Source organism: Dendropsophus ebraccatus, chromosome 6 (genome assembly GCF_027789765.1).
Source record: "Dendropsophus ebraccatus isolate aDenEbr1 chromosome 6, aDenEbr1.pat, whole genome shotgun sequence".
Classification (NCBI taxonomy): Eukaryota; Metazoa; Chordata; class Amphibia; order Anura; family Hylidae; genus Dendropsophus; species Dendropsophus ebraccatus.
In genome coordinates, this window is record NC_091459.1 from 86,525,303 (window position 1) to 86,546,885 (window position 21,583).

Sequence of the window (21,583 nt, forward strand, 5' to 3'; positions counted from 1 at the left end):
GATCAGCAGAAAAAGGGAAGATGATAATTTAAGTGGGAATGGTTTAAAATGATTATTCATCCATATTTATGGATTTGCGGACGTTTTATGTGTAAAAATTACGGATCTGCAAAAATTACAGAGGCTCCCATTTCTATGGAATATGTGCCGCAATTACGGTTCTACTAGAGCATGTCAGTAATTTTTGGGCACTGCAGATCTGTAAATACATGGACAGTGTGAGCAACCTAATTGAAATCTGTGTCTGTAAATTTGTCTGTAATTGTGGATCCGGACAAGACTATGTGAATGTATCCTTAATTACATTTTATAAATTTTTGGGCAGGCATGAAGGAAAGAAAAAAAAAAAAAGAAGATTCGTCTCCATTTAATGCCTAAAAAGTATACACTACTCTAAAAAGTATACACTATTAACCATGTGCTATCATCATTATAATTTCATTCTCTGGGTCAGTACAACTACAGATAAATTTATATAGCCTTTATAAAATTATTTATAAAAAAAAAAAAAAAGTGTGTCACTAGATTCCAAAAATCTGTAACTAACATTCCAGGCTGACTGCACACAACCTTACCAGACTCTCTTAAAATATTATGTGCCTCAAAGTCAGCTTGTCGCAATGTGCTGAGCACTCCTGTGGTTAAAAAGGTTGGAGTAACATCGGTGGGGGGTTCTTTCACAGGTGGTCCAAACACATATACAACTCTGAAAAATAGAACAAGGAGGTGAACATTATTCCAGAAACTCCAGATGTAACAGATTTATACACACTATGCAAAGATATTTCAGGCACAAGGAAACAACATAACCTCCATACTACATAGTTTACTATTAAATGATAAGGGTGATTGCTTTACCTGTTAATGTTGTGACACATTCGAGGAATTAGTCTGGCTAAGTACATGAGGGACTCCCAGTGTGGGGTGTCTTTACTGGAGATGCCACACACATAGCTGTAAGAGCGACAGTCACCCTGGAAGAAAAACCCAGAACATTTCTAACATCATACCAAGCATGTAAAAATAAACGGAGGGAAACAATTCAGTACAAGGCAATCAGCGATAGCAACTCAAGGATAAACATACAAGACCTCAAGGTTACAGTGTTTAGGAGGTATCACTCTTGCCAATAGAAGACAAAAAGAAGGGGCACTTCCTAGTGTATTACTGTGAGAAAGAAAAATTGGTGGGGGTGGGGGGGGGTCTGTATTAGGACCACTCACCTGGTGGAGCTGTGCTATAGAAAAGGCACAACTCTATGGTGAGCTTCAAGAGAAATACACTGCAGCCAGAGCGGGAACACCAATGGAAGGGCGTGTAGAAATGCAGACGAATGATTCAAGCAGGACCGACGGACCCAGGAATCCCTCTTGGAACCGGCCAGGTGTGGAGTAAGGACTGGGTGTTAGCATGCATACATCCTCTTTTGTCAGGTATCACGCTAAAGACACACTGCATGAAAAAGGTATGTTTATTTTGCAACGCGTTTCTTCCAGCCTATTAAACAAGCGGGCCTTTCCCAAGCATAAACTCACATAACAATGGACTACTTTTAAGTGTTGCAAGTACATATTTGACAATTCACTTCCGAGTCAGCCGACACTGGGGTGTAGTACTACAAGACCCATATTACAACACTCTTATACATAAAAATAGATATACAAGTGGCTACATGTAACATTATTCAGACAAAACAGCACAGAGTGAGTATAAAACATTAATTTTACTATACTTATTCTATAGTCTGATTAGGTATTTCCGGGCTGAACGGGAGCGATCACCGAGATGAAAGACTCGTATCTGTTGTTAGGCAGTGTGCGCTAGTAGCACACAGAGTAATGTGCCCCCATCATATGCGTGTATGGCAGAGCGAGGCGCGATGCAGCTCGCAAGAATAAAGAGCCTGCAGTAGGAATGCTTGTACAACGCTTGGAGAATGCGCATATTGTATAAAGTGGGCCTAATTGGTTATGAATGAATTGTATCAATTCATTCATAACCAATAAGGTCCACTTTATACAATACTATTAACAAAATCTCCCTTCTTTTATTAAACATGTATATAATTTATTATAACCTAATTCTAACATTGTTGAGGTCATTAAGTTTGTCATAGCTCTTTTTTATAATTTAAATTTCAAACATATCATTATTATGTATTAGCTTATAATGTCTGCTTATGTATGTACATTTGTAGTGCTTCCTTTATAAAAAAAAAAAAAAAATTAACTTAGGTATTTTAATTCACAAGCCACTGTCGTTAATTGTTTTTTTTTGTTTTGCAGAAATCAATAGTCCAGGCGATTTTAAGAAACGTTGTAATTGGGTTTATTAGGCAAATATGCCATTATCTGCATTTAAAAAGCCTTTTCCCAGGTCCCCCCCTCCTCTCCTTTCTGTCATCCACTGCTCAGAATCAGGAAATCAGAAGGGTCCTGTCTGTGCTATGGAGAGGGGAGGGGGAGGAGAGAAAAGTGAAATTAGGCAGCAAAGAGCAGAGAACAAAAGGATAACACAACAGGGAGCCCACTGAAAGCGCTATTCAGAGGTCATAGAGGTCAGTGGTGACATCAGAGGAGAGAGCCTGGTGATGTAGCTTTAAATTAACTCTTTGTTGTCCTGTTTTGGAGCCCCATCTTCACTCTTTCATAGACAACAATGAAGAAAGGGGAGAGAGCTTCAAACTACTTTTTCATGATAAAAATGCATTTTTTTGGCTAATAAACCCAATTACAAAGTTTCTTAAAATCACCTGTACTATGGATTTCTGCAAAAAAATTTTTTTTATGACAGTGACACTTTAAATACAGATAATAAATACATTTTTAATGCATACAATTCATTTTAACCTTACATATTTGCTTGATTACACTGAAAGATGTAGGTTTCAGTTGTTATGCACATAACAAAAATTTCTAAACTGGATATATATTGTGACCCGGTGATCGCTCCCGTTTAGCCCGGATATAGCTAATTAGACTATATAATAAGTATAGTAAAATTCATGTTTTATACTCCCTATATGCTGTTTGTCTGAATGAGGTTATACGTACCCACTTGTATATCTATTTTTATGTACAAGAGTGTTGCAGTATGGGACTTTTAGTACTACACCCCACTGTCGGCTGACCCGGAGTGAATAGTCAAATATGTACTTGCAACACTTAAAAGTAGTCCATTGTTATCGGAGTTTATGCTTGAAAAAGACTTGTTTAATAGGCTGGCCAAAACGCGTTGCAAAATAATCATACCGTTATCATGAAGGGTGTTTTTAGTGTGATACCTGACAAAAGAGGATGTATGCATGCTAACACCCAGTCCTTACTTCACAGCTGGCCGGTTCAAAGAGGGATTTCTTGGTTCCATCGGTCCTGCTTGGATCGTTCCACTGCTCTTGCCAATAGCAACCACTGCATGAACATGCATAAAGCACAGGAAACATCTATTGTAACTACTAACCACACAACAAGGTAAAAATTTGTACAGGGACCTCCAAGGGCAAGCTGATCAGAGCAAAAGTCCTGCTGTGAGAGCCTGTACCAACCATCTATAGTTCATGCATTGTACAGGGCCTATTTAAAGTGTTACTGTTAGGGTCCTTTTACACACACAGATTTTTGCGTCACCAAACAGGCGAGATTGGCACTCGTTGGAGGTAACTTTACCTGGCATGAGAAATCTAGCGGCCAGGGTGCACGGACAATCCATGTATCATTCATGCAGCCATGGAAACGGACAACACAGAAATGCATATTTTCCCTGCTGTCAGTTTCCAAATCACAGAGCATTACATAATTACTAAAAAAAAAACAAATTAATTGTACCTGTTCCGTGCATATGATATATAAAATCTGAAATAGGCTGTCTGTGTCTGCTGTCTATGTACTGGGTCATCCAGAGGTATACCCTATGGAAACGGTTTGTCCAAGACAGACAGTCCAAATAAAGACTGGATTTTTGGTAACTCATACAGGGTGATTTGATCTAATTGTTTACTATGAACTAAATATTCCAATACTAACTGCATTTTCTATTACCAAGAAACCCTCTAGTAGATGTATACAATATGACGGAAATCTTAATCTGCAACACATAGCTAACATACAAATACACAGATGTAGTAATATAAAAGAAAAAAAACTACTCACTTGCACTCCAACAGTTTTAATAGGTAACAAGAAGGCATTCAGTGAATGTAGACTAGTGATGTGCATCAGTTTTTCCTGGTCCTCATCTGTTGTACATGATTTGACTCTTTGAAGAAGTGTGTGGGGCTGCAGGGGACGACAGTTTATGCATGAGATGCACAACATTTATATAATAGAACACACGTGCAATTTACAAGAAGGTGGGAACATTTTCCATCATGTGATATATGAAACATGACACCTATGCTAATAATTTAAAGGGGTTTTCCAGGATAATCTGGGATAAGCTTAAAGGGGAACTCTGGATAAGAAAAACTTGTTTTCTAAAAGTACATTAAAACTTATATAGATGTGTCTATATAATGCATTACTGTATCTGTGCGGTTCTGCCACACTGGTAGCTGATAGAAATCCAGGAAGTGAAAAAAAATGGCCCCTGTGCAAATCCATATTGTCTCCTGCTCCTGCTGCTCTCCCCCCCTTAGGAGACAAATCTTCCATGCCTCTGTCTTACATTGTGTGTGTTTGCTGAGCACAGGCTGATGATGCAGACAGGATGCAGGGTGTGATCTCACAGGAGGCTTGGCTGGATCTCCCAATCCCCTGACTGATTCACCATCTCTGACCGAACAGAAGCACTAATTTTACTGATTGTAATGGGTGGGGGCTGTGATGATCACATGAGGGAAAGCATTGCATTCTGGAAAATGTCAAACCAAGAAGAACAGAAACACAAAACAGAGCAAAAAAACCTCAAACAAATGGATTTTTGGTAGTTTCAAAACTGGGATAGACAGGTAAGTAATGCGTTATGCTTCTGCAGAAGTGTTATTTTTTTAACCTCTACCTGGAGTTCCCCTTTAATGTGTGAGAGCAAAATGAAGAGGCTTCATCACTCCCACTTTACTTGAATACACTCGCCTGCAGTATTAGGTACAGCCGCACCTAACAACATTCTAACTAGAGGTTGTGCAAGGAACTGCAGCCTTGTCCTGTTCTTATTGTTGGTTAAAGACAGCAGTACCCTGCACTACTGCTAAAAATAGTATAGATATTCAATATAAATGCCAAGGTAAAATTAGAACAATGGCCTTGCGCTGATCTAACATTGACAGCTTATGCTGGGGATTGGCTATCAATCTTGAAAGGCTGGATTATCCCAATAACAGGTAAGTCAACACCTTATTTCTCACAGGGGAAGAGCATAAACATGCATACCTTTTTAACACTTGCTGAATAATCTGCAACTATTTTTAATATGTTGTTTGTTTCGGCAAAGTCTTTGCAGATATAAGGCTCTTCGGCACATATAACACGAATTGCTAAACCTGGACCTTAAAGTAAAGAAAAAAAGTCATAACACTTACTGATGAATAAAAGACAGATTCACCAAACAAAGCAAAAATAAGCTAAAGAATTGAAAGTAGTTATACATATTGTGTGTGTGTGTGGGGGGGGGGGGAGGGTTAGTGTAAAGTGAATACGAAAAGAGACGCAGGCACCCTGACAGTGGGCTTCTGTAATGAGGCTTTAGCTCTGTGAGATAAGTGGGTCACTCAGAAAGTTGGAAATCACCATCTCAGCTCAACTGCAACACAAAGCCATACGCCACTCTGGTAGAGGCAGAGTGTACTTGTACATGGAGACTATTGTGCATGTACCTGGGAAGGGATGTCGGCTTACAAGATCTTCGGGAAGCCCAAGTTCTCTTCCTAATATACGAACTTCATCCTTGTGAAAATCTTTCAAAGGCTCTATAACTTTTCCCTAAAAGAAAAAACATTAAGGAACCATTTGTATAATGCCAATCATTTACACATAATAAAAGACATGCCAAGTATACAACCAAGTTAACAGTTAAAGGAGAAGTCCGGTGAAAATTTTTATTAAAGTATTGTATTGCCCCCCAAAAGTTATACAAATCACCAAAATGCTTATAAAGTGCTTTATTCCCTGCACTTACTACTGCATCAAGGTGTCACTTCCTGGATAAAATGGTGATGTCACGAACCAAATCCCAGAGCTGTGCGGGCTGGGGCTGCTGGAGAGGATGATGGCAGGGGGATGCTCAGTGTCCCTCCAGTGCCCTGTGTCCCTCAGTGTCCCCCCGCCATGATCCTCTCCAGCAGCCACAGCCAGCACAGCTCTGGGAGTCGGGGCGTGACATCAGCATTTTATCCAGGAAGTGAAGCCTTGATGCAATAGTAAGTGCAGGGAAAAAAGCACTTTATGTGAATTTCCCATAATAATTGTATATTGGTAATTTTGTATAACTTTTGGGGGCCAATGCAATACTTTAACGACATTTTTCACTGAACTTCTCCTTTAAGTTTCTTCCACAACTCTGTATACTATATTTTAGAAACTATGGGGGAGACTTATTAAAGGGTGTAAACTGCCCACAGCAACCAATTACAGCTCAGCTTGCAGCTCTGATAAAACGAAAGAGGAGCTGTGATTGGTTGCTGTGGGCAGTTTACACCAGTGTATATTTTACTCCCTTTGATAGATCTGGGCCTGTGTCTTCAGACCAAGTTGGTTTTGCCAGGATATTATCATGGTCAGGCAAATTTGCATACAAAAAGTGTGTCTGCTAAAAGCTCCATTACATGGCCTATTGAATGATCAGCTCGTTCATACACAGCGAATGATCAGCTCGTTCATCAGCTAATCATTCAATCCCAATCTGTCAAAAAATAAATCGCTTTAATAGGGGATATGCAGCCTATAGAGATGAGAGCAACTCGAAATTGTCGAGAAGTCGTTTGCAATAATCTGTACCTTAAGTCACATACAAAAAAAAAAAAAACTTTCAATATATCCAAAGACATTACCTCTTCTCTTAGCTTCCTGATGAGTTCTGTATCATTGTGATGAGTTTTAATAACTTCAGCTTTAACACTAACAAGAAGAGAAGCACTCTCAATCAGATCCGGTCGTAATGTGCCTTGTGCAAGGAAAACTTCTTCAGGATTCAGGTTCATTTCACCAATAACTTCATTGGCAATCTAGGAACAAAGTCACATCTACAGATTACTTTACATGAACATGTAAATCCGACAATTAAATACCTGTTAATATGACTGCCACTTAGGGGGACATTTATTAAGTCTGGTGTTTTTTTTGCGCCGGGCTTAAAAATGTCCCCCCAACGCCGATGGTTTGCAGGTTTATGTAGAGGCGCACTCTCTGTGCACACGGAGGGAAACCTACAACAGCTCACAGCTGGAGTAGGTTTCCTTATTTTTTCTGCTGGAAAAATGATACATTTAGTGGACCCAAAGCCTGCGCCCCCCGTTCAGTCCCCTTCCCAACCCCCTAGCGCAACGGGCGTAAAATGGCCCGATGCGAATATTTATTCACAAAACAGACCTTTGCAAATAAATAAATTCTCATCAGGCCATTTTGCGCCAAAATATACAACTTTTTTGCATGATAAATCCCCCCTAAGTTTTATTTGCCTTCATCTAAAGCCCGCAAACACATTTACATACCTTTACAAAGGTGTCACCAATAATTTTCCTCTTCTCTTCTGGATTTGTGGTCATGTTTAGGGTCTTGCTGATTCTCTTGCGTGGTGTTCTGTCCTCATCGGATATTGGCAGTGTCGTAGTACCATTGTAAAATGAATGTGCAGCATTTACAACTGTAAAGGACACAGATCAGAGATTACAGCTCATGAGTTCATATAAAGAGCATGGTTAAATTACAGTTATTATACACACGGCCTGGCATTCTCTGCATCCAAAGCCCTAGCCACAGTGCTCTTAAACATTGCAATATATCACTGAACATTACTATGGCAATATGGTGGAAATGAGTGGGGAATGAGACTTACAGGGGTTTTCTAGGATTAGAAAAATTACAGTTACTTTCTTGCAAAATACAGAACTAGTTATCAGATAAGTAAAATAAATGCTCCTGTGTCTGGATATAGCTGCTACATGTTTGTTATTCGCCTCCTGGTGGTTTTCCTTCACAAAACATTTACCTAATGTGTCCAGATCGGGTGAGGTTTAAAAAAAAACAAAAAAACCTTGTAGTGCACCGATTAGACTATTGGCTGGTCTGTCTAACAACAAGAATAAGAGGGTCCATTGTCCACAAGCACTAGAGCACTGGGCACATGAGGTGGACATTCTAAAAGGCCAAATCTGAGTATAATAGCAAAATCTCTACACAGATGCATTTTTAATGATTTAAAGAAAATACTACATTTTTCATAATTACGTTAATATCCATTCATGCAATAACCCCTTTAATGGAAAATCCTCATGAATGTTCCTATCCATAGATTTCTTATCAGCAGTACCTGAGGGACCTTTTCTGCCTCTAATTTGTGTTATCTAAAAATTTGAAGATTCACAAAGCTTACATTAGCAAGGACCAAGCTGAAAAACCTATTCCCATCTGAGAAACTCCTAGACTTAACACCCCTGGACTTATATAAGAGGATTTTTGTACTCACCGTAAAATCCCTTTCTTGTGGCTTCATTGGGGGACACAGCACCTGTGGGTATAGGCTACTGCCACTAGGAGGCGACACTAGACAGAAGAAGAAGTGACTCCGCCTGGCAGGCTATACCCCTCCTACAGACACCAGGCTAACTCAGTTTAGTCACAAGCAGTAGGAAAAGTAAAGAAAACAACCTCAAAATAATAGGGTGGGAGCTGTGTCCCCCAATGAAGCCACAAGAAAGGGATTTTACGGTGAGTACAAAAATCCTCTTTTCTTGTGCCTGTCATTGGGGGACACAGCACCTGTGGGACGTACAAAAGCAGTCCCAGAGGGTGGGGAAATCAGATGACAATCCCCATGCGGCCTGCCTAACACACGGCAGCCTGCAGAACCTTGTGGCCCAGACTGGCGTCAGAGGAAGCCAGGATATGGACCTGATAAAACTTTGTAAAAATGTGAACTGAAGATCAGGTGGCGGCCTTGCAGACCTGGGACACCGAGGCCTGATGGCGAACCGCCCAAGAGGCCCCCACAGCCCGAGCAGAAAAAAGCGGTGACCCGCACCGCCACGAACACGGTAGGCTTCTGCGATGGCCGTCCTGATCCAACGCCTAATGGTGGTCTTGGAGGCAGCCAGCCCCTTGCGCGGACCCGACGAGACCACGAACAGGAAATCCGAGTGGCGGGAAGGAAGCAGTGACTGACAAGTAGATCCGTATGGCCCGGACAAGGTCCAAACAATGCAGGAACCGTTCCCTAGGATGGGAGGGCGCAGGGCAAAAAGAGGGGAGAAAGATGTCCTCATTAAGGTGGAATGCAGACACGACCTTCGGCAGGAAGGAAGGAGGAGGGCGAAGCACAACCTTGTCCTTGTGACGGACCAGATAAGGGGAGCGACAAGAGAGCGCTGCCAGTTCAGACAACCTACGGATGGACGTAAACGCCACCAAGAATGCAACCTTCCAAGAAAGGAAACAAAGAGACACCTCCCGTAGAGGCTCAAAGGGAGGACCTTGCAGAACCTCGAGGACTAAATTAAGGTCCCAGGGCTCTACAGGCTGTTGAAAAGGGGGGGGCCAAATGGACCACCCCCTGAGAAAAGTCTTCACCTGAGGGCGGAAATCAAGAGAACGCAAGGTGGAATGACTGAGGCCTTTGTCCAAACTGGATTGCAAAAAAAGAAAGAATCTTTGTCGCGGAACACACCAAGGGGTGAAAATTATTCTGTGCACACCAAGAAAAGAAGGCCTTCCATACGCGATGGTAGTTCCGAGCCGACTGAGGCTTGCGGGCCTTAAGCATGGTTTGGATGACTGGCTCCGAAACCCCCCGAAATCTCAATACCACGGCTTCAACAGCCACGCCGTAAAACTCAGCTGAGGTAAATTAGGGTGGAATATTGGCCCTTGTGAAAGGAGGTCAGTCCACAGGGGAAGACGCCAGGGGGCGTCGGTGAGGAGGTGCACTACGCCGATGCACGAGGACCGGCGCAGCCAGTCTGGAGCGACAAGAATGGCAGGAAAGCTGAGTGCCTTGATGCGCTTCAGGACTCGTGGGAGAATGGGCAGAGGAGGAAAAGCGTAAACCAGGGAGAACTGCTCCCATGGGGTCACCAAGGCGTCCACCGAGAACGCGCGAGGATCCCGGGCTCGAGTCACATAGGTGGGGAGTTTGTGGTTCAGCCTGGAGGCGAAGAGATCCACGTCTGGGAATCCCCACCGCCGGCAGATTTAAAGAAACACCCCGGGATGAAGAGCCCATTCGCCGTGATCCAGTCTTTCGCGGCTGAGATAGTCCGCCGCCCAATTGTACACCCCGGGAACGTGGACTGCCGAGAGAGCTGGAACAAAAACGCTCCGCCCAACGGAGAATGCGAGCGGCCTCGGTCATGACAGAGCGGCTCCTGGTACCGTCTTGACGGTTCAGATAAGCAACGGCGGTGACGTTGTCGGTCTGAACACGGACCGGGAAACCCCTCAGGAGATCGGTCCACTAAGACAGGGCGAGGAAGATGGCCCGGAGCTCCAGGATATTGATGTGAAGCCGAGCCTCCATCGGTGACCAAGAGCCCTGAGCCGTGTGGCTCGCGAAAACAGCCCCCCCACCCGGACAGGCTGGCATCCGTAGAGATGACCAGCCAATTGAGGGGGAGAAAGGACCACCGGAGACGTCAACCACCAAAAAAGCTCCCTGCGAACAGCAGGCGACAGGAGGATCTCCTTGTGGAGAGACAGAGGGGGCCTGGCCCACTGAAATAGAATCGCTCGCTGCAGAGGGCGCGAATGAAACTGAGCGAAGGGTATCGCCTCGAAAGGGGAGACCATCTTGCCCAGGACTCACGTGCAAAGGCGAATGGAACAGGCAACCTTGTTGGGAGGAAGGAGAACGCGTGCCGTCTCTGTGTTGAATAGCATCCAGAGAAACTCCATAAAGCGGGTGGAAAGTAGGGAAAATTGTTGGCAATTTATCACCGAACCGAAATTGGTCAGGAGATCAAGTGTGATCTGGAGACTGGACAGAGTGTCCTGTTTGGAGCGGCCCTTTACAAAGAGGTCGTCCAGGTAGGGCAAGATAGCCACCCCCTTTGACCGAAGCAGAGGCCTCAAGGTGCAAGGATCTTGGTAAAGACTTGAAGTGCCGTGGCTAGCCCAAAGGGCAGGGCAACGAATTGGAAATGTCGAGAACAGACGGTGAAACGTAGGAAACGTTGATGACTGGCTGCGATGGGAACATGCAGATAGGCGTCGCGGATGTCTATAGACGCAAGAAATTCGTCCTGCTCTAGAGACGCGACCACTAATCACAAGGATTCCACGCGGAACTGCCGAAGGCGAACAAACCTGTTCAGCCGCTTCAAATTCAGGATAGGACGGACCGAACTGTCCTTTTTGGGGACTGTGAACAGATTGGAAAAGAATCCCTGTAAGCGCTCAGAGGGAGGGACTGTGACCACAACTCCTTGAGCTAGGAGATTCTGAACCGCCTGAAAAAGCTCGGAAAGCTTTGCCGAAGAGCGTTGGAGATTTGATGGAAAAACGTGAGGCGGCGGAAAGAACCCGAACTCGAATTTGTATCCTGAAGACATTACCTCCCGAACCCACACATCGGACATATGAGCCAAATCTCCTTGAAGGAGAGCAGAAGACCCCCTACTTGAGGGAGAGACCTGAGTGGGGAAGGACCTTCAGGAAGAAGACTTGGGGGCAGGACCCTTAGGAGGGCGAGAACAGGGCTGCCAGGATGGGCAGGGTTTGAAGGAGGGCTTCCTAGAAGGAGCCGGAGGCATACCCTTAGCCGGGCGACAACGTGTCGGAGGCTCAAGGGAGCGGAAATGACTGGAACACCTGAGAGACTGAGGGCGCCGGGACCGGTTCTGAGGGAGCAGGGAGCTCTTCCCCCCGGTAGCGTCCGAGACTATTCAATCCAGCTGCTCACCAAAAAGTCTGTTTCCTGCAAAGGGAAGAGAAGTCAGAGCCTCCTTGGAGGCGGCGTCAGCTGACCAGGATTTTAGCCAGACCGAGCGTCGGATGGCTAGAGAGTTTGCCAGGGCGCAAGCAGAAAAACGAGCGGCTTCCTGAGAAGCGTCACACAAGTATTTGGACGCATGCAGAATCTGCGAGCCCAGAGACAGGAGATCCTCGCGTGGAGTGTACAGGGAGAGGTCAGGACTAACTGCCTGACCCAAGAGGAACAAGCCTTGCTGACCCAGGATGCAGCAAGGGTAGGACGCCGGTCCGAACCAGCTGCAATAAAGACCGACTTCGAAAAAGTGTCGATTTCCTTGTCCACTGGGTCAGTGAGTGAAGCACCATCTGCCAGAGGCAGAGTAGTAGACTTGGAAAGTCGTGAAACCGGAGGGTCCACAGATGGGGGCACCGTCCATGTAGAGACCAAGTCAGGGGAGAAGGGAAACAAAGCCTCGGCACGCTTAGAGGATGGAATCCGCCGGTCAGGGTGATTCCACTCCTTGGCTAGAAGATCCTCAAATCCTTATGACCAGGAAAAACCAAGGGTTGTCGCTTATGAAGGACTGAAGGAGACTTCACTCTTGGATGTAGAAGGGGGCTCTTCATCAATATGCAAGGTGTCCCGCACTGCACGGATCAAGGCTTGCACTGCAGAGGCCAGCTGATCCTCCCTGTCAGACTCTGAAGCAAAGTCAGAGGGGTCCCCCGAGGTGGCGGAGAGGGGTCGCTGGGAAGCAGAACCGCCTGCAGTGGATCTGTCGGAGAAGGGTCTGAGGAACACCTAGAGGGTGACCGTGAGACAGAGTCTTGGTCTCTTATGGGATCGTCCTCTGGAAGGGAAGTCAGGAGATACCCTGGAGGACCCCGCTGCTGGGGGCACCTGGGAGGGCAACCGCTCAATGGCATGAATCATGACCTGAGACAGCTAGAGAGGTCACCGATCGCCTGGGACAGGGACCTAGCCAACTCAGGAGAGGCTAAATCTGAACCTGGAGGGGGGGGGCCTCCTGGGAGTTGGCACCAGGGTTAAGGCACAGCAGGCAGAGGAAACTTCTTAATGCAACGAACACATGCAAAGTGTGTCGTCACAGCCGCGGGAGCGAGCTGCCTAGGGGGGTCGTCCCGGGGACCAGACATAGTAGCTAGGGCTGTTAGCCTGGGGAGTGGGGGAGGGGGATATCACCCACTGGGTGAACCTACCCGACCCTGGAACTGCTGCCGTGCTGGATGCTGGACTGGATTCTAGCTGCTGCACGCTGGTGCTGCTGTTGCACAGGGAGTTGTAGCTGCTGTACTGGAGCTGCTGTTGCACAGGGAGTTGTAGCTGCTGTACTGGAGCTGCTGTTGCATAGGGAGTTGTAGCTGCTGTAGTGGAGCTGAAGCTGCTGCTGCTGCTTGGGAGCTGTGGGGCTGACAGTCTGTGATAGCAGCAGGAGACCACAAGCTGCTTGGCTGCAGGGGAGAGGAGGAGGAAGGGAGGGGGCACAGGGAGGAGAAGGTGGGGGCTACACCAATAGGAACTGGGCGGGCAGGCGGGCGGGCGCTCCGCCCCCGTGACGTCACGGCTGTGCGCCGATGCGGCCTAGCTCCGGGAGAAGCCGGGGCCTAAATTTATGGAGCAGGCCGGCGGCGGCAGGACGCCGGCGCGGAGCGCTAGAAGACGCGGTCGCCCAGCTAGCCCCGGCAGCTGCTGCCAGTGCCCTAGTGCCACCCCCGGCAGAGACACCACGACCAGGGGGGGAAGTAAGTCAGAGACCCCCCCGGAGACCCCTGTGCTGTGAGGCGGGGGGAGGAAGGGAATCCACCCTGACTAAACCTCTGACAGCATTGTCCCTAAGGACACTGCGCAGGACGACACCCCAGGAGAGATAGAGACCCCAGGAGGGAAGAGGGTCCCTAAAGAACGCTAGGCAGGACAATCCCCCCAAGAGGGAAGGGGGGGGGGGGGGGGGGGGAGACCCCAAAGAGAAGACTTGGGGCAGGTGGGACAGAGGAGATACTCACCTGTCCGGCGGCTTCAGGTGCGCGCAGGGTCACCCCTTCGGTCACCTCGCACCTGGGTGGGGTACCGGCATCATGCCGCAGGGAGCGGCGGTGGGGGACAGGTGACCGGCGCAGGGAAATAAACTTTCCGTGCACCCTCAGAGGGAAGCTACGTCTGGTGTGGCAGCCCACGCCGACAGTCCCCCTGATAACCTAGAAGAAAGAGAAAGAAATAAAACTAAAATAATAAAGAGGTGCATGGCACCTGTGTCTACCTCCTACGGACACTAGACTAAAACTGAGTTAGCCTGGTGTCTGTAGGAGGGGTATAGCCTGCCAGGCGGAGTCACTTCTTCTTCTGTCTAGTGTCGCCTCCTAGTGGCAGTAGCCTATACCCACAGGTGCTGTGTCCCCCAATGACAGGCACAAGAAAAATATAATAGCTCACATTTACACAACTCCCAATACCTATAGTACCAATACCAATAGTAAAGGCCCTAGGCTGCTTTAGTAACCAATTGGCACTCAGCATTCATGTTGCGGGGCAGCTGATCAGACACCTGACCGGTGCTGCAACTAACTCAGACATTTTGATGCAACATTCACTACTGATTGTGGCGACGGATTAAAGGGGTTGGCCACTTTATGGTAGGTTTACTCACAGCCATTACTGACAGCAGCTCCCTGTGTACCTTGTGTAGAGCTAATATCAGACTCCCCTCATGCAGGCTATGCTGCCCTGCTCTGTGATGAGCCTGTCCAAAAGATGGCTGAGCATGGAGGATCATGTGACTGTGCCTCTCCCCCCATGTCCTCCATAAGCATATAAAGGCAAAGTGGTGGACACTGGGGGGGGGGGGGGCATGGTCACATGCTCCACCATGTTGGCCATCTTAGGACAGACAACACTGAGCAAGGCACCCCAGCCTGGAGGAAGGGAGTCTGATTTTAGCTCTTTGAGGTACACAGGGAGCTAAAACACTTACTAATACTGTAGACAGAGCAATATAAAATGGCCAACCCCTTTAACTAACAGACATGAGTAAAATTACTGATGTTGGCCATGTTGGCTCACCCCCCTGAACCTGCTCGATACACCTCTTTATGGACGCCAAAGTACATAGCCATACAGCTGTCATAAAGGGGTTAAAACTTGCTTATTGCACACTGTATATTTCACCTGTGGATTCCTAGTGATAAATCTGCAATATAAATCACATGTGTGAACAGGTCATTACACAGGAAAAACAATTTTACCCATATAAGACAGACCTTTAACTTGGATTCCCAGCTTCTTCAGTGCTTCCTCCACAGACTGACTCTCCCTCTTCCGCATAAATCCATTGTCTATATGAACTGCAATAACTTGATCTTGGTTTAAGGCTTTGTTCAGCAGAGCTGTGCAGACTGTAGAATCCACTCCCCCACTCAACAGTACCTGAAAGGGAAATATCATAAACCCTTACAATACGGTGTAAGAACATGTTAACGTTTACAGCTACGTCATCAGTATATCATCTATTAAAACGTGCATTCATTACTCACCAAGACCTTTGAGGAACCAACTTTCTCCTTAATTTCTCGTATACATTCAACCTCTCTATTCTGAACTGTGAAAGTGCCACTACATCCAGCAACGTCATACAAGAAATTCTTCAACATGACTTTGCCATTCTCAGTTAGGCCGACTTCTGGATGGAACTGGACCCCATAGAGCTTTTTGGATTCATTCGCTATTCCTTTAGGAAAGAAAAATAAATGCATGTAAATCACATATACCTAATAATACTAAATAGTTAAAGATGCCTGTACAAGTGATACTTTGTGCCTCATGGTGACTGTGTGGTAAAACTACACTGTGTTTGGGTATCTGTAAAAAAAAAAATTTTTTCCCTAAAGGAAAAATTATTCCTCTAGAGCCTGTTACATGGGCTTCAATCTCCACCTGTACTCCATGATGATTTTGGTCAATGCATTCATGATAGTATACTGAAAGTAATATTCTTAGCTTGTATACTGCTATGCCCCCTTTTTTAGTATTAGTTACATACAACTTCCTTTATTTGACCTTGTTAAGATTTATATGATATGATGATATGATATGTTCCTTTGCATTTATAACTAAAAAAAAAAATTTCATGATCTGGCTATTAGTATACTATATACAGTCAAGAGGAATAGGAAAATGTGAGAGGGGTCACTATAAATAGACAAGCATGTACTACTGGGGGTGGGGGGGCAGGGGGCAGTTGAAGGCTACCAATGACCACATGTAGAACCTAAGATACATACCTGCTACTATGTTTCCAGATTGTGCAACAACCTTAAATCCATCTGCTACCTTGTCCACACTGTCTCCATGTGTCAGCAATACAACCTCCTCCTTCTGCAGCCCCCTGGAAGCAAAGTTCACAACTATTATAGAAGCAAAGACAGTTTCCCTGAAACCTAATAAGCAAGAAGTTAACATCTGTTACTCTGTGAGCCCGGACAACATTCTGAAACCAAGTATAAGCTCTATTTTCAGGGGGATTAGAAATATTAACACACTAGGAATGGCAGCTCAATAAATATTAATTGAGATCGGCAAGTGGAAGAATGTGTGTGTGAGGCTAGAGGTGGGGGGCAGGAAATAAAATATATACACTAACCTTCCCCAATCCCCCAAACCAATGTTCCTGTTCCTCACCTCCCTATAACACGCCTTCAGGGTACAAACACACACACCGTATACGCAGCAAATCTGCAGCAGATTTGATGGTGCAGATTTGATTCTGTGTTCAGTTATTTAGATCTAATCTGCGGCGTATTTGTTGCGTATTTGCCGCGTAACGCTGCGTATATGGTGTGTGTGTTTATACCCTCACTGCGAACTACCCACAGCAGTGTCATGCCTCAGTGATTGGCTGAGCAGGGAAGTTACTATGGGGATGATCTGTCATCCAGATCCAAAAGGGTAGGCATGACACATAAGGGCGACCAGGGCAGGCAAGTATGTTTTTTTTGTTTCTACCCCAGACACATTTTTTTTTCTTCTTATCCCCTTCAAAATTACACTACTACAAATTAACAAAGACTTGAGATATTTCATACCTAAAGAGAGAACAAGTATTGTCAATACTAATGCTGAAAACTCCATCCTCCCGTACGTTTTTCTTGTGGACAGTTCCACCAAACACTTTGTTCATCATCTGTAGATATAAAAAAAGACATTATATATATATATATATATATATATATATATATATATATATATATATACACACACATACATATATATATTATATATATATATATATATATACACACACACACACACATATATATATATATATATATATATATATACATATACACATACATACATATACAGTGGTGCCTTGGATTAGGAGCATAATTCGTTCCGGGACCGTGCTTGTAATCGAAATCCACTCTTATACCAAAGCAAATTTTTCCATAAGAAATCATTGAAATGTAGACAATTTGTTCCACACCCCAAAAATCATTTTATAATCATTATAGCAGCAGTGTGTATAGCTGAGTGAGTGCAAGCACATTATAGCAGCAGTGTGTACAGCTGAGTGTGAGTGCAAGCACATTATAGCAGGAATGGAGAGGATGGGAAACACAAGGACTGATAGAGACTGCAGGGAGCATAAAGGAATGAGCAGGGCAGATGTGGACACAGTATAGCAGCACTCTCTGACCGTGGAGAGAGGGGTTAAAGCTATAAAGAGATTACCCCCACAGTCCTGTCCCCTGATGCAAGCCCCAGCCTGAAGTGGATCTGCTATAAATTGGAAGTTGAGAGAGACTTCTTGGGTCAGAGTACTGTGCTGCAGACCCTGCTATGCAGGCAATGCCCCTCCCCCACTCACGCTCCCACCCAATACCAGGAGCTCTTAAACCAAAGCAATGCTCTTAAACCAAGTCACAATTTTGAAAAACTGTGAGCTCTTCTTGCAAAACGCTCTTAAACCAAGGTACCACTGTATATGTTAATATTTTTTTTGAAACTTTATTGATTCCATAAGTAACAAATGAGCAAATTTTCTCATTGGGCAATGTAAACATGTTCAGTAACTGCATGTAAATGACTATTCACTAGATCTGCTCATTTATTATATGGGTATAAACAATATATATATTTTTACATGAGGATCTAAGCACAGATCTGACATCCATTAGCTCATGACTACTAATAGAATCTAATAATTGTTTATTAGTGCCTAGCCTTGAGGGCCATTTTGAATTTACATTCCCTCCAAGGTATAGGAGAGGTTTAACCTTGGCAGACGCTCTCTCACAGTAGCACTCACATTAATTCTACTTACTACAAGTGAGGGTTTTAGCATGTCAAAAGTTTATTTTAACATGACATTTTAAGGGGTCTTAATATATACTCCTTTCTTGGCAAAATTTAAAATGTAACCACCATTCGTAACCCTTGCCATAGTTTCATTTAAAGAAAAGCACCCCATCCACAGTGAGACAAGTAGTTTCTAACACACCTGCATGCCATAGCAGATGCCAAGCACTGGCTTGCCAATGGTAAAAATAGCAGAGTCAAACCATGGAGCATCTTCTGCATACACTGAGTTTGGTCCTCCTGATATTATGATTGCTCTGTAAAAATAAGAAATAACAATCCAAACATTAACAATCCATCTCAAAGTATCCATTGCATATGTCATAAATAGTATAAAATGATCCAAGCAAAAGCTACAGGTCTTGTATATGGGCAGATTATTATTACATCAATCTCACCAAGATCATCAGATGTAGAATGAAAGCTTCACTAGGGATTTAGTATCTAAGCAATAACAAAATGTAAATATGAATTTGGATTTATTTTAAATGGGTATTCCCAGTTATAACACATAACCCTTATCCACAGGAAACCCCCAGCAATCTGACACCTGGATAGGGGATATGTTTTCTAACTGAGAATACTCCTTTAATCTTCCCAAAGGCTTCTAGCCATAACACAGTCTATGTGAAAGGCATTGTGTCTCCATAACCCTGACATCCTGCAAAACCCTTACATAGAAATATTTCAAGGTTGTGAGAAAACCACCCTGAGTTATAGATAGTGGAGAAGAAAGCCACACCACACTAAAGAAGGTCACAGAATCAGAGGCCTCCTACCGGAATCCTTGTTCTCGTATAGCAAATGCTGGAGTTTCCAGTGGATAGATTTCAGACTGCACAAAGAACTCTCGCACCCGGCGGTCTATGACTTTCCCATACTGAGCGCCGGCATCGAGTATCACCACCGCCCCCTCGTAGTGATGCTGTCCATCCTTTACATCAGCTCCAGATTTGGCAAGCTAAAGAAATCAAATACATTATCAGTGGTAATTAACATGTACAATTCCTCAATATAGACAGGATCACAGCAAACAAAGTAAAAAACTACAGAAAATCACAAAGAATCTACTTTACCATGGCCATAACCGTCTGGAAAGGTTTAGTAGAGATCTATGGGAACAGCTAAGCTCCTACTTTAATGGACTGGCAGTGGTCGGACTATACGTAGAGTCCAGAACAGGGAGTAGACACTTTTATTACGAAACTCTGAGACTAATGTGCAGATAGCCACGTGACCAGCAGACATATGAGGCATCAATGAGTCTATATCTACAAGTTGTGGTGTGGAGTAATGTGATTACAGCAGTCCAGAGCGCTCACCAGGAAGGCGGATGAGACGCCATGCCCGGACCATGTGACAGCACGAAGACTGCACGCATCTACTAACCCGATTATCTACACACATCCGCTGCATTAGGCTATGGTTATGAATGCCTATGAATCACAAGACTTCCATATTCACTGACTTATAAATAAGTCAAGAGTCATTCATTCATTTACACATGAGAAGAATTAGGGTCTACGCAGATTTAGAGACTGAGGTGCAGATCTTGCAGTTTTGAGAAGTATCTCCTGCGCTATTCTTGGTAAAACTACATTGAGTTTCTGACACTCGGTTCTCAGCCATGTGGCAGGAATTGCACCTCAACTACATGTGACGAAGACCCTTATAACAACTGCAGATTTTGCAGCAGGTCCACACCATACAGGGACAGGCTGCAGATTACAAATCTGCCCTTGGGTCAGTTTTCCTCTAGAATGTGTGTGGGGTTTTCCACAAATGCTGCAATAAATGCTGAAGCCTTCAGCAGTACATCTTACTAGGGACCTCCAAACTTAAAGCCCTATGACACCAAGCGATTATCAGCCGTTACGCCCCATAATCGCTTGGTGAAAAAGGTAATGTTAAAAGGCAACAATCAGCCACCAAACAAGAATGTTGAAAGAAAAGGATCCCGCAAGCGACGGACTGCCCCTCCCACAGCTGTCCAGGCAGCCCCTCCCCCAGCTGTGCTCGATGTCGGTGCATGTAATAATGCCACCAGCAAACAGGGAAGGAGAAGCAAGCGAGGGCTGACCTGAGAGGTCACAGCTCACTTCCTCTTTAACATCGGCGCGTGGAACAGGGCCCTTAACCCCTTCAGGACCAGACTAAATTTTCATTTTTTGCGTTTTTATTTTTTCCTCCTTGTGTTTAAAAGGCCATAGCAGTTGCATTTTTACACCTACAGACCCACATGAGCCCTTATTTTTTGCGTCACTAATTGTACTTTGCAATGACAGGCTGAACTTTTGCATAAAATATGCTGCGAAACCAGAAAAAAAATTATATGCGCAGTGAAGTTGAAAAAAACAAAAACAAAACAATTCTTTTTCTTTGGGGGGGTTTCGTTTTTACGCCGTCTGTCCTATGGAAAAACTGACATGTTATATATGTTCCTCAAGTCGATACAATTACAACGATATGTAACATGTATAACTTTTATATTATCTGATGGCCTGTAAAAAATTCAAACCATTGTTAACAAATATATGTTCCTTAAAATCGCTCCATTCCCAGGCTTATAGCACTTTTATCCTTTGGTCTATGGGGTTGTGTGAGATGTCATTTTTTTTACGCCACGATGTGTTCTTTCTATCGGTACCTTGATTGCGCATATACGACTTTTTGATCACTTTTTATTACAATTTTCTGGATTTGAAGCGACCAAAAATGCGCAATTTTGCACTTTGTTTTTTTTTTTGCGCGATTACATACGCGGCGATACCAAACACGTTTGTTTATTTATTTATATTCATAACATGGGAAAAGAGGGGTGATTCAAACTTTTATTAGGGGAGGGGGCTTTTCTAATAATACTTTTTTTTTTTTTTTATACACATATACTAGAAGCCTCCCTGGGGGACTTCTAGTATATACACTTTGATCTCTCATTGAAATCTTTGCTGTGTACTTATACGGCGGACGGCGCCATCTTGGAGCGGTCCCCGGCCGGCAGCAGTAACGGAGATCGCTCCTCCGGGACAAGGTCCGGGAGGAGCGATCTCCGCCACTAGACACCAGGGAAGTGCTGCATCCGGTAATCGGATGCAGCTGTCATCTTTGACAGCTGCATCTTATTACCTTATTAGCGGGCACGGCGATCGGCCCGTGC

At 44.6% G+C, this 21,583-nt stretch overlaps 1 protein-coding gene across 1 annotated transcript in view; it reads right to left on the reverse strand.

Moving 5' to 3' along the window:
- The window catches only part of GMPS (guanine monophosphate synthase), a 32,436-nt gene that overhangs the window by 1,742 nt on the left and 9,111 nt on the right, over positions 1 to 21,583 (reverse strand). The window contains exons 2-14 of the mRNA XM_069975300.1: positions 19,206 to 19,387; positions 18,569 to 18,683; positions 17,151 to 17,248; positions 16,350 to 16,453; positions 15,603 to 15,796; positions 15,330 to 15,495; positions 7,643 to 7,794; positions 6,983 to 7,156; positions 5,810 to 5,915; positions 5,367 to 5,482; positions 4,149 to 4,274; positions 859 to 974; positions 576 to 706 (exon numbers count right to left, since the gene is read on the reverse strand). Of these exons, the coding sequence (XP_069831401.1) occupies positions 576 to 706; positions 859 to 974; positions 4,149 to 4,274; positions 5,367 to 5,482; positions 5,810 to 5,915; positions 6,983 to 7,156; positions 7,643 to 7,794; positions 15,330 to 15,495; positions 15,603 to 15,796; positions 16,350 to 16,453; positions 17,151 to 17,248; positions 18,569 to 18,683; positions 19,206 to 19,387 (1,780 nt within the window). The remainder of the gene's footprint in view (positions 1 to 575; positions 707 to 858; positions 975 to 4,148; positions 4,275 to 5,366; positions 5,483 to 5,809; positions 5,916 to 6,982; positions 7,157 to 7,642; positions 7,795 to 15,329; positions 15,496 to 15,602; positions 15,797 to 16,349; positions 16,454 to 17,150; positions 17,249 to 18,568; positions 18,684 to 19,205; positions 19,388 to 21,583) is intronic.